Source organism: Pelobates fuscus, chromosome 2, assembly GCF_036172605.1.
Source record: "Pelobates fuscus isolate aPelFus1 chromosome 2, aPelFus1.pri, whole genome shotgun sequence".
NCBI classification, from domain to species: domain Eukaryota; kingdom Metazoa; phylum Chordata; class Amphibia; order Anura; family Pelobatidae; genus Pelobates; species Pelobates fuscus.
The window spans coordinates 259276291-259290454 of record NC_086318.1 but is presented as its reverse complement, the minus strand read 5'-3'; the positions used below and the strand labels follow the sequence as shown (position 1 = coordinate 259290454).

General features: G+C 42.1%; 1 protein-coding gene across 1 annotated transcript in view; it reads left to right on the top strand.

The window, feature by feature from the left end:
- The window catches only part of FH (fumarate hydratase), a 106659-nt gene that overhangs the window by 63509 nt on the left and 28986 nt on the right, over positions 1-14164 (top strand). Inside the window, exons 4-5 of the mRNA XM_063443354.1 lie at positions 3406-3582; positions 5226-5408. Of these exons, the coding sequence (XP_063299424.1) occupies positions 3406-3582; positions 5226-5408 (360 nt within the window). The remainder of the gene's footprint in view (positions 1-3405; positions 3583-5225; positions 5409-14164) is intronic.

The window sequence follows — 14164 nt, the reverse complement described above, 5'->3', positions numbered from 1 at the left end:
TAGGGCGGCTCTCGCGAGACTTACAGTGTGAGCTGACAGAGGGTGCTGACCGGACCGGCGCGGAGGAGGAGGGAGCTGCAGGAGAGGTAAGTGCTTCCTGCCAGCCCCCCTCCACTGGACCACCAGGGAGTGAGAGACCCCCTCCCTGCCATGTATCAAGCAGGGAGGGGGGACGGAAAAAATAAATGCATAATAAAATATTAAAAATACCGTATATACTCGAGTATAAGACGAGTTTTTCAGCACATTTTTTGTGCTGAAAAACACTCACTCGTCTTATACTCGAGTCAGTTGTCTGTATTATGGCAATTTTCATTGCCATAATACAGACATGGACCGGGGGCTGTCAGGAAGCTGTAACTTACCTTCACCGCAGCTCCTGTCAGCTCCCTTCTCTCTTCTCCGGTGCGTGCAGCTCCCAGGTCAGCTCCCTCTGCAACTCTCGCGAGAGTTGCAGAGGGAGCTGACCTGGGAGCTGCACGCACCGGAGAAGAGAGAAGGGAGCTGACAGGAGCTGCTGTGAAGGTAAGTTACAGCTTCCTGACAGCCCCCTCCTACAGCCCATCCACTGGACCACCAGGGAGTGAGAGCCCCCCTCCCAGGCCAGCTAACAAGCAGGGAGGGGGGACGAAAAAATAAAAATATTAATAAGAAAACAAATAATAATAAGAAAAAAAAATATTAAAATAATAACATAAAAAAAATAATACAAATAATAATAAAAGAAAAAAAATAGTTACCTAAAAAAATAATAACATTAAAAAAAATATTAAAATAATAATTAATTAATAAAATGCCCACCCCCACCAATGCTCTGCACTCACACACACACACTGCACACACACACACACACTGCACTCACACATACACACTGCACTCACACATACACACTGCACTCACACATACACACACTGCATTCATACACACACTGCATTCATACACACACTGCACTGCATTCATTCTAAACACACTGCATTCATACATACACACTGCACTCATACATACACACTGCACTCATATACACACACTGCACTGCATTCATTATACATACACTGCATACACACTGCACTCATACACACACACTGCACTCATACACACACTGCACTGCATTCATTATATACACACTGCATTCATACACTCACACACACTGCACTCACACACACTGCACTCACTCACACACATACTGCACTCATACACACACACTGCACTCATACACACACACTGCACTCATACACACACACTGTACTCATACACACACTGCACTGCATTCATACACACACTGCACTGCATTCATTATACACACACTGCACTCATACACACACACTGCACTCATACGCACACACTGCACTCCATTCATTATACACACACTGCATACACACACACTGCATTCATATACACACTGCATTCATTATATACACACACTGTAAATAAATATTCAGTTAATATAATTTTTTTAGGATCTAATTTTATTTAGAAATGTACCAGTAGCTGCTGCATTTCCCACCCTAGTCTTATACTCGAGTCAATAAGTTTTCCCAGTTTTTTGGGGTAAAATTAGGGGCCTCGGCTTATATTCGGGTCGGCTTATACTCGAGTATATACGGTAATAATAATTAAAAAAATAACAATATAACCAAAACATTTTTAAATAATAATATAACAAAAAAATGATTATTGTTATTTTTTAAATTATTATTTTAATCAAAATGCCCTCCCCCCACCAACACATACACACACTGCACTCACACAAACACACACTGCACTCACACAAACACACACTGCACTCACACAAACACACACTGCACTCACACAAACACACACTGCACTCACACAAACACACACTGCACTCACACAAACACACACTGCACTCACACAAACACACACTGCACTCACACAAACACACACTGCACTCACACAAACACACACTGCACTCACACAAACACACACTGCACTCACACAAACACACACTGCACTCACACAAACACACACTGCACTCACACAAACACACACTGCACTCACACAAACACACACTGCACTCACACAAACACACACTGCACTCACACACACTCACACACACTCACACACACTCACACACACTCACACACACTCACACTGCACTCACACACTCACACTCACTCACACTCACTCACACTCACACTCACTCACACTCACACTGCACTCACACTCACACTCACACTCACACTCACACTGCACATATACACACTGCACTCATATATACACACTGCACTCATACGCACACACTGCATTCATTATATACATACACTGTAAATAAATATTCAATTAATATAATTTTTTTAGGATCTAATTTTATTTAGAAATTTACCAGTAGCTGCTGCATTTCCCACCCTAATCTTATACTCGAGTCAATAAGTTTTCCCAGTATTTGGGGTAAAATTAGGGGCCTCGGCTTATATTTGGGTCGGCTTATACTCGAGTGTATGTATGTATGTATGTATGTGTGTGTGTATGTGTGTGTATATATATATTAAATTATATGATATGATAAAAATAATGGTATCTTTTGAAAATTCAGCTCATATTGGTGCCTTTCTCACGGACACATATTTATTGCTCAATGAATCTTCCTTGTACAATACTCCTGAAGTTGTGCCCAGTCTTTTCTCCTATTGGCCTCACAATGGGAGTATAGTTTGGGCAAGACTGTGGGCACTTGAAGTGGGGGTCCTTATTGTGCTTGAAACTAGTTTAATGGCAGGACATAAATATGAGCAATTGTTGGATTTGAGTACATTTATTGCAAATACTGTCAAGGAGTGATAATCTGCTAACCTGTACATCATTGGTAACGTACGTCCGCTATAATATGTAATTTAGATGTGTTGATGGTGTTGGCCATTACAATGCTTTCCCATAGTAGTAAGTACATTTTTTTTTTTTGTGTGTGTTTTATTCAGAGGAGTGGAGGTAAAAGTGTGTGTGTGTGTGTGTGTATTTAAGTGTTAGAGAGAGATCATTATAGGATATAGAATACATTTTGTATTCCTGACATTACACGGTTTAATAAATACCACTATTAGAAAAAGGATCCAGGCACTCAAATGTCTTTAGACACCTTTATTGGAACATGTGAAACAAAGCAACTTTTCAAGCTTGAATAAAGGTGCTTGAAGACATTGGAGTGCCTGGACCTTTTTCCAATACTAGTATTTATCTTCCGGGCTTGTGCTGGCCCGTGGTTCATTTAAGCACCCTGTCGTAAGTGAATGGAGTGCGGTTTATTTTCCTATTTTTGCAATTATATGGTTTAATTGCCTGATAGCTTCACATCCTGCCTATGTGGATTTAGTGATTCATACTTGAGAATAAGAGCATACCATGTAAAAATTCCCTTCACTTATATTTTTTTCTTTCTTATGTTAATAGGTGTCGGCTGGCAAATTAAATGATCATTTTCCACTCGTTGTATGGCAAACTGGCTCTGGAACACAGACAAATATGAATGTAAATGAAGTTATCAGTAATAGAGCCATTGAAATGATGGGAGGGAAACTTGGAAGTAAAAAGCCAGTACATCCTAATGATCATGTTAACCAAAGCCAGGTAAATATTAAAAAAAAATATATTTTCATGTTTAAAAATCTATGTACACCTCATTTAAACATTTTGTATATTTGATTTGCTATGTATTAAGCAGATGTTAACTTGTTGTTGCCCACTAACATACCAATCATGTGCTACAAGCCTTTATCAGCCTTATTAGCAACATGATTAATCACTTCATTTGGTGATTGTGATTCCATAGTCTTAAAGGCACACAATAGTCACCAGAACGACTGCAGCTTAATGTAGTTGTCCTGGTGTGTGTGTATAGTAGGTCCCTGCAGGCTTTTTAATGTAAACACTGCCTTTTCAAAGAAAAGGACTAAATAGAGCTATTAGAACTATAGTGTCAGGAATACAAGTTTCCAATCTTGAAGCTGTAATGATCCTTTAAGAGTGGTAAAGATTGTGGGGTGGAAGGTTTTTGTAGTGATCTTTTCTTTTTTTTTTATGGCATTAAAATAAATTTTAAGTAGTGTGTGGTGATTGTGCACAATATGTGTCAGTGTGTGGGGCTGAAGCAACATAGACCTTTGGGTGTAAAATGGCAGCATCTTAACAGTAATGGGGAACATATACCAACAATTGTAAACCCCTAATTGGCTTACTTAAATGTACTTTTAAAAAAAAATATTTTAAATTGTATTTCCCCATTTCTGCCTTTGGCCTGGGAAGAGGACATTACACTCACTGGTGGTCCTGTGGCTTTGTGCAGACTGCCAGGGGGTTTCACATTGTTTAGGGGGTGGCAGGGACCCAGCACACACTATTCTTCTCTTTCTGGCAAGTCCTCTATCCAACTCGTGCAAGCATGGTATGCCGCACAGCGCGTTGCCATGTTAACCCCGGGCAGCGCTTTGACGGCCAGGGTTTTGTGAGAGTTTGGTAGAGGACCTGCTGGAAACAGAAGATGGTGTGCACTGTATCCCAGCCGCCCATTCTACATTCACTATACTATTTACGATATTTCATTATACACTTTCTGTGTGATTTGGAGTGACTCACACTTGGTGATTTGAGCACTTTTTACCAATATTCTTCCTTTTTATTATTGTGTTTTAGAAGTACAATGTGATTGGCACCTTGGGCGGACAAGCCCCCCTTTCCCCAGTCATGACAATATCTGTATAATTTAAACAGATATTAGCCCAAATGCCTATTATCGGCCAATATTATCTGCAAAACAAATATTCGTTGTTCCCTCGTGCATACTAATAATCATTCCTTTATGTGCATGTCTTTGCTAATAATATAAACCTGTCAAAACCTTCTAATCCAATCCATCATTTTCTTTCTCTATTTTTTTTTTTTTTGGGTGTGTGCTCTGTGCATATAAGAGAAATGCAACACATGAGAAGGTGCTTGAAACGTTGGATAGATTTGCTGTTTTATACTAATGGGCATTTGCAAAGCAAGAAACCATATCCTGTTCGCTACTTTGATACACTAAAAGAAATAGAAAAATTGGTATCTGGTAACTAGCATTTTCCGACTGTATGATGGACTGATTTTTAGGTCCCTGTTCAGAGGTATGCAATGCCTAGTTTTTCTCCCTGTAAAGATACCCTGCAGGTTTATTTGGTTGTGTTAATATAGTGGTTCTGTGCTTTAAAAATTTACTAGTGTTTCCCCTTTCCCTACAGAGTTCTAATGATACATTTCCTACAGCAATGCACATTGCTGCAGCAAAAGAAGTACACGATGTTCTTTTGCCTGGGTTACAGAAGCTTCACGACTCCTTACAATTAAAGTCCAAAGAATTTGAGAATATTATAAAAATTGGACGTACTCATACGCAAGATGCAGTGCCGCTTACTCTTGGTCAGGTACTTTGATCTAACAGTGTTCCAGTTTTGATAAAATACAGATGTGTCCAATTATACAAGTTATTTTGATAAGCACTTTTCTTACGATCACTTTTGGGTTGCTCCACGTGGAGCCCGTCAATGAGACAGAGCATCGGAAGCCTTCTAGCAGACTTCCGATGCTCTGTCTATACTGAGTGCCTCGAGGTGTCGAGACACTCTGTATTAGTAAAGTAAAAAGAAAAATTAATAAAAAAAAAAACCAATACTCATTTAACCCCTACCCTCCCTCTACCTCCCCATGTACTTACCGATCGCCGCTGTTCCCCCGCCGGCAATCGGTCTTATTCTTTGGGGGGACTCTGGACTGAGCCCAGAGAGTACCCCCCTGCAAAAAAGGATCCCCAGGGGCCATATGACCGCTCTAAAATATAGCAGTCACATGGCCGCCATAGGTGTCCACAGTGCTGCCAGCAGGAGGACTGCCTGAACTTCGAAAAGTAAAATCACAAAGTTAATAAAAGTAAAAAAAAATTATAAAATACAATTAAATTAAAAAATTATATATATCTGTGTGTGTATATATATAAAATATATATCATATAGAACGTCATACGCGTGTGTGTGTATATTCTAAAAGAAACTAAAAATTATTTTACAAAGATATATCAAAATACACTTAGAATGAAATTATATAATGTGTGTATGTATATCCCCTTAACGACCGTGGACGTACCATGTACGCCCAACAAAAAACCCGGTCGTTAAGGACCCCGGACGTACCTAGTACAACAGCGGCAAAAAGAAGCCCTGGACTTACCTGGGACGGCGTTTTGGGGGGGATGCCGGAGACCCCAGCAGCCCCTCTGCAGCAGCTCCGGCCCTCCAGGTCCATGTGATCACCATGATCACATCGCCGCAATAGGAGTCTAGGAGCTGCCCGCAGGGGGACTGTCTGAGCTGTCACAGTCCCCCAGGCTGCTAAAAAGTAAAAAAAAAAAAATGATATAGAATCAACCTATGTATAATATATTATAAAATAAGTAAACCATTTTATAGTATATTATACATATATGATTGTATTATAAGTGTACTATGAGATATATACACATATATCTCAAAATACACTAATAATGAAATCATATGCATTATATATGTATAATATAAAATGCTTTAATTATAATATATTATACATATATAGGAAATAAGTGTGTGTATACACACACACACCTATTATATATACACGTGTGTGTGTGTGATATATATAACACACACACACACACACGTATATAATATAAATTGGAGGGAAAAAAAAACCTTTTATATAAAAAAAAAAAACGCTAACCTTGGCCAGCATTTGTGTCTTAGTGGCTGCTACATAAGACTGGAAATACCCAATTTGGAATACCCTCGGTTATCTACATTTGAAAATGGTATGCCATGATGGGGTTATTTCGCATTCCTAGGCTACGATATGGTCTCAAAAGGCAACACAGACACGGCAAACTGAATTGGGCAAGCCCTATATTGACCCTGTACCTTTTCAAAACACCATAAAACGGAATCTGTTGGCGCTATATAAATGGCAATAATATACATGGGGGGGGGGGGGGGATTTTAATACTCTGGAGACTTCGCTGAACGCAAATATGAGTGTTTACAACAGTAAGTACAGTTTTTTGTGTAAAATAAATGGAAAAAAATAATAAAAATGCTAACTTTGGCCAGCATTTGTGACCAAGTGGCTACCACAAAAGACTGGACATACCCCATTTTGAATACCCTGGGTTGTCTACTTTTACAAATGGTATGCTATGATCTGGTTAATTTTCGTTCCCCTGGCTGCTATACAGTCTCAAATTCAACAAAGGCCCAGCAAACAACCTAAAATTCACCCCTGTTAGTTTGCAAAAACCCATAAAACCTGTACATCGGGGGCATTGTTGTACTCTGAAGATGTTATTGAACATATATTGTGGTGTTCTTTGGCAGTAATACATAACAGGAGCTGAGAATCCATACTTATAGTACAATGTGAGTGAAAAATAACAAAAAATTACTACCTAAATGAAGGACAAAGACTGGTGGTAGAATTAGTGCATAGAAAGTGTTAAAATACCACCATTTGAAATACACTAGGGTGTCTACTTTTCAAAAATATATAGTTTGATGGATAAATTACACTGGCTGGCTTCAAAAATGTCCCAAATAGGACATGGGTGCATGATGACCAGCTAAGAAAATTCCAAGTTCTTTTAGCCCCCAGAGAACCAGACACATCTATACAGGGGTATAACTGTACTCAGGAGATGTTGCTGAACACATATTGGGGTGTTCTTTGGCAGTAACCCTTAAAGTTCTTAGTACATGTATTCTTAAATTGCTATGTGTGTCAAAACCAATTATTTTACTTTTTTAAATTTGGCATAGATTGGTGGTAAAATGGTTGCATAAAAAGAGCACGAAAAGAGTGAAAAAACCCTAAGTTTAATACCTTAGGTTGTCTTCTTCTAAAAAAAAAATATACATGTGAAGGGTTATTCAGGGATTCCTGACAGATATCAGTGTTACAATGTAACTTGCGTTAGTTTTTTTTTTTTTTTTTTTTTTTTTTTTTTAAATGGTTTGGAAATGGCAAACTGCTACTTGTACTTATAGCCCTATAACTTTCCATAAAAAGTTAAGAACATGTTAACATTGGGTATTTCTAAACTCAGGACAAAATTTAGAAACTATTTAGCACAGGCGTTTTTTGGTGGTTATAGATGCGCAGCAGATTTTGAGGGTCAAAGTTAGAAAAGGTGTGTATTTTATAAAAATATTTATAGTAAATTATGATATGAAAATAATAGTATCTTTAGAAAGACCATTTAATGGTGAGATAAACAGTATATAATATGTGTGGGTAAAGTAAATGAATAAGAGGAAAATTACAGCTAAACACAAACACTGCAGAAATGTAAAAAGAGCCTGTTCCTTCATGGTAAGGAAATTGAAAAACGGTCTGGTCACTATGGGGTTAAACATCGTTACGGACTCTGATAAAACCACTTCTTCAGGCAGAGAATTCCGTATCCTTATATTCACAACATTTAAATTAGAGAAAAATCACAAAAACGCCTCTAGAAGCACAGACCCGCTATGTATGGAAAAAAGTTAGTTGGTATTCACCTCTTTAATTTGTAGCAGTACAAATGTGTGCGCTCTGATGGTTGAGTGCTATTTTGCCAGTCCAAACTATAGTACTGGCCTCAACTGGAGGTATGGTAAGTTATACCAGTTCTTGCCAGCAGTGAGGCTGTGATTGGCAGAGAGTGTCAACTGCGCATTTTCCCTTTAGCTCAAAGCTCGACAAATCCCAGGTCACCATGACGACTAAATATTTTGCCCTGGCACCTGGGATTGGTCAGCCCGTTCCCTCCTCCTCCTTTCTCAATACCCATGCAGCTCTGTGTGCTGGGAGGAAGTGAAGAACAGTTCATTACTTCCTCCCGGTGCAGAGGCAGCACTGGGGAATTTCAAGCTCTGACAAGCGTATGTGTGTCTGTCTCTGACAAGTGTGTGTGTTTAGGTCACCAGCCCCCTCTGATCGCATTGGGAATATTTTTTTATTTTTTTTGGCGTCGTGCTAGTTAGCTGTAGCTGAGATTATCAATTATCAATCCGCATCTCCTCAGGATGCATTAAATCAATTAAAAGTGTCATTTTGAGGAACTTCCCCTGAATTGTAGACTAAGATAGGAGATATTTTAGTGGCCATCTGAGTGACAGCCACTAGTGGTGTTAATGGGCAGCAATGTAAAAATTGCCTTCTCTCCGAAAAGGCAGCTTTTACATTGAAAAGTCTGCAGGGACAGGCTATATAGGGGGGGCACCCTCAGGGCACTATAGTGCCAGGAAACGAGTATGTTTTCCTGGCACTATAGTGGACCTTTAAGAGGTAAATCATTGTGTTTATGCATTATTAGGCATACCTTTCTGTGTGTGACTTACACAGCCTTTCTAAACATTCCTGTAAAGATGTGTCTGTTTACAATCCTTTATTGCAAATTCTGTTTAGTTTAGATTTTCTCATCATCTGCTCTGTAAATAGCTTGACAGACCCTGCAGGAGCATCCTGCATGTAATTAGAGTTCAAATTACAGAGCAGGGGATAAAAACGTCTAAAGCAAAATAACATCTGATTGAAAATGGAACTATTTGTTTTTAGATGCAGGCTGTGTTGGTCACTGCCAGGGATGGTGTAGCTAGGGCTGCATAAGTAGAAACAAAAGTGATGTGACTCCTTAATGGCAGGGAAACTTCAAAGGCATCATCTATACACAGCAGTCGCAGAAACCTGGAGCTCCGTGCATCAAACGTCGAAAAAACCAAATAAAATCCCCAAAAAACTCCCAACGGACCCCCAAACAACGAAGTCGGAGATCCCCCTACTGTACAGCACGATGGGGAAGAAAAATAAAAAGCCGGGACCGGACAAACATACCTCAGAACGGACGATCGGCGATATGTGGAGGCAAGCACGAGGCACGATAGAGCCTAACATGGCGGTTGTTCCGATTTCTCGGACGATTTTTCTGGAGACGCCGAGGAGGATTACATGACAGCCCCGGCCATCACACGAAGGGCCAAACCAGCGGGTACCGACGGGGAGTTGGTAACCACAGGGGTCATGAAGGCACTACTGGCTGATCTACAGAGGAATATACTGGCAGACGTAACAGCCCTCAGGGGAGAATTGCAGGGCCTGACAGGCCGCATTAACACACTAGAGACAACGTCTCAGGGACATCAGCAGGACCTAACGACCTTACAACAGGCAGTACTGGACCTGCAAAAACAGAACCAGATACATGAACGCCGCTATGCGGCTCAAGAAGATAGCAGGAGAAGGCAGAATCTAAAGGTCAGAGGGCTTCCAGATGAGAAACCCGAGACCGACCTGCCGCAGGTGGTACGGCGTATGATAGCCGCCATATTGCCACACGAACAGGCTAGGACCATCACCCTGGCTGACCAATTCCGAACCCTGAAACCTCCCAAGGCGCCACCAACGGCCACGAGAGACACTATAATCATTTTCCGAAGCGTCAAAGAAAAAGCGACGATTCTCTCGGCCCTCCGAGGTAAAACCCCTATGCAGTTTGAAAACAGGGGTCTGACCTGTCTGGCAGCACCCTGGCCTGGTGCAGGACGCTTCAGCCGCTCACCACACTGCTCCAACAGCACGGTGTCGCCTACCGCTGGCGGAACTCCAGAGCTATCAGTGTACAGACAGACACGGCATCTCATCTGGTGAATGGCATAGAGGAAGCCCCGGACCTCCTGCGGACCCTGGGCATACAACAGACCTTGCTCGACCAGGAATTACCTCTTCAACCAACCACCCCGGCACGGACCTGGGACCCGGCAAAAATCAACCCCTTTGTCCCGAGAGGTTCAACCCCTGAATCCTATGCGGCGGTCACCACCTGAAGACAGCTCCCCGGGTACCATACGCCCTATGGACACTGCATGTAAGTTACCCCGATGGGCCCTTCTGAGACACTTGGCTTGAAGTATACCCCACACGTTATTTGTAACCCTGGACTGCAGCGACCCGCGCTCATCAATACGGCCAGTCTACATGGCAACCATCTTTTCCGGCATGACTGACTCTCCCTGAAACTCGACTCGAGTATAAGTCCAGTTGGGCTTTTTCAGCCAAAAAATGTGCCGAAAAACTCGACTTATACTCAAGTATATACGGTGTGTGTGTGTGTGTGTGTATGTATATGTGTGTGTGTATATATATATATATATATTATTTATTTTTATTTTTTGAAACCGCAATTTCCTACTTGTATTTATAGGCCTATAACGTGCAAAAAAAAAGCAATAACGCATGTAAACACTGGGTGTTTTTAAACTCGGGACAACATTTTGAATCTATTTAGCAGTTATTTTTTCATTAGCTTTTGTAGATAAGTAAAAGATTTTTCAAGTAAAAGTCCAAAAACATGTGTTTTTTTGTTTGTTTGTTTGTTTAAATTTTTCACTATATTTTATTATTTTTTTTTAAATAAAATATGACATGATACAAATTATGGTATGTTAAGAAAAGCCCTTCTTGTCCTGAAACAAACAATGTATAACTTGTATGGGAACAGTAAATGAGAGAGAGGAAATTTACAGCTAAACACAAACACCACAAAAGTGTCAAAACTGTTCTGGTCCATAACGTACAACATCGCAAATACAGGCCGGTACTTAAGGGGTTAACCTGCACTAATTATGCAAACATTATTATTGCAAAAACTGTAAATATATATATGTAGATAGGCCATTAGGCCTGAATTTGTGGGAGGAGTAAGTCCCCTACTTAAACTCCCAGCCCCTACTCACCTCTGCCGTTCCAGTTGATTGTCTATACCCATAGCAACCAGCACTTCCGGTCTGAGCTTCCCACCAAACAGCTTCAGTCTCCTGCAGCAAGAGGTTCAGCGAAATCCTCCGTCCGTTCTGCGGCCCTGCCACCCGTTTTCCTCCCGGTCGCGACACCTGGCTTCCGGTCAAGAGACCGGCACGCTCACGTAAGCTAATGAGGGAAATAGCGTTCGGCTATTTCCCTCCGTTCGGGCCTAAAAACCTAGGGGACTCTTAATAGCAGGCTATCGAAGGTGGAGAGCGCCATCGCCTCCCCAGGTAATACCCCGGGCCTCCCAGTCTCCACCCCCGGCTGTCCCCGCTGTACCACCATGCCCCCCCATACTCCCCTCTCCAGTACCAGCCACATCTATAGCACCTTTCGAGTCACCAGCTCACTCCGTCCCAGACTCCATCAGGAAAGAAATCTTAGACGGGAAGGACGTGTGTCTGGTGTCTCTGCTCATAGCTTCCCAGGACATACTGGAGAACAAGGCATACAATTACGGGGACAATTCAGTGGTGCTTAAGACGAGAGACCCCAGGCTTAACAAAAAACTATCAATCCCCCAGTTCGTGGTAGCCTTCGGGATATACCGTGATGTCATCTGCACGGTGTATCCCCACAGAAGAGGAGTCAGACCTCTACCTCCACAAGGTGGTGGATCTAGGCGTCAAGTACGGGGGCTCCTCTTTCTACGACTATCATAAGTCAGTATCAGCGAAGGCGGCGACCCATCTGAAACAGTTTAATGTCAGAATTAACTGGTGTCAGATGGATACAGAACTATTGTCGCCACTTCGCTGGTCTCAGGGCCCCGTCTTGTGCCATATGTAACTCCACATTCCATACGGCGGACGTATGTCCTTCCGAAGCAGATCCTACCACCTCCACTCCCACATCCCACTTTCATCCCTCACAACAAACCAGCGGGTGGTCTACGTGACAAGCTGGGTAGGCCCATCTCCTTTTTAGGCAAAGCGCAGGTGTGCAATAATTTAAAGGCAGGCTCCTGCAGTTTCAGCGCCTGTAGATTATTGCACATTTGCTCCATATGCTTCAGGGCACATACCAAGACCATGTGCCCGGCCAGGTTGTCCCCAAACAAATGACTAACCGACATTAATGTCAACAACCTTTTTTTTTTTTTTTTTTTTTTACTTAAGGTCACACCCTAGCGGGCACTTGGTGGAATATCTGACCACTGGGTTCACACAGGGTTTTCTCACGGGTATAGTAGCCATCACCACAGGCACACTGGAATGTCACAATCTTTTGTCAGCATGTCAAGATCCAGTTTCCACAGACACTCCCCTTTCCTCTGAAATTACTAACTGTTTCATGATCGGCCCTTTCACCTCCTCACCGTTTTCCTCCTGGCGCACTAACCCCGTTGGTGTTGCAGTACACAAATATTCTAATAAAAAACGGTTAATTATTGATTTATCGGCACCGCACTCATCTTTTGTTCCCACCATAAACGCACTCATACCTGCAGACGAATTCTCACTTCAGTACGTAACAATTGACTACGCCATACAGTCCATCATCTCTTCTGGTAGTCGCCCCTGGCTCAGCAAAACGGACGGCGTTTAAATTACTACCCATGCACCCCTCACTCTGGAAATTTCACGGTGTTAAATGGCGAGGAAAGTACTACTTCTCCACACGACTTACTTTCGTCTCTCGAAGTAGCCCCAAACTTTTTGATATTTTCGCTGAGACACTATGCTGGCTGCTTCTGAACGTCCTCAGGTGTCACTCCGTTATCCACTACTTGGCAACTTCCTACTGATAGAGGCAGGGGCACAAACACCCACCGCTATCAGCAGTACTACAGCACTTTTTTCCACACTTGGTGTACCATTATCCCCATCCAAAACAATCGGCCCCACAACTAAATTAACATTTTTGGGGATAGAGCTAGACTGTTACCCTCCGAGCTAGCCTTCCCCACGACAAACTGACCCGTTTGAGAGGGGAGATAGATATGTTCCTGCGGAATGATGTTTGCACCAGAAGGGAACTTCAGTCCCTTCTTGGATCCCTTAACTTCGCCATGCGCATCATCCCGCAGGGAAGGTCTTTTATAGCCAGGCTTTTTTCCCTGCTCCACGGAGTACCGGACTCTTGCCCTCTGTTTCATTGGACCCTCACGCCAAGGCTGACTTAGCTATGTGGGGGACGTTTTTGGTAGATTGGAACAGTATTATCGCCATGTTTATCCCCCCTCTCTCCACTTCCTCACCCATCATTCACACAGACGCTGCAGCCATCTTTGGGAACCACTGGTTCAGGGGTCACTGGCTCCCTGAGTCGGATGCCTTGCCAGGATTCAGGGAGACCCTATTTGAAATCTATCCCATTGTGG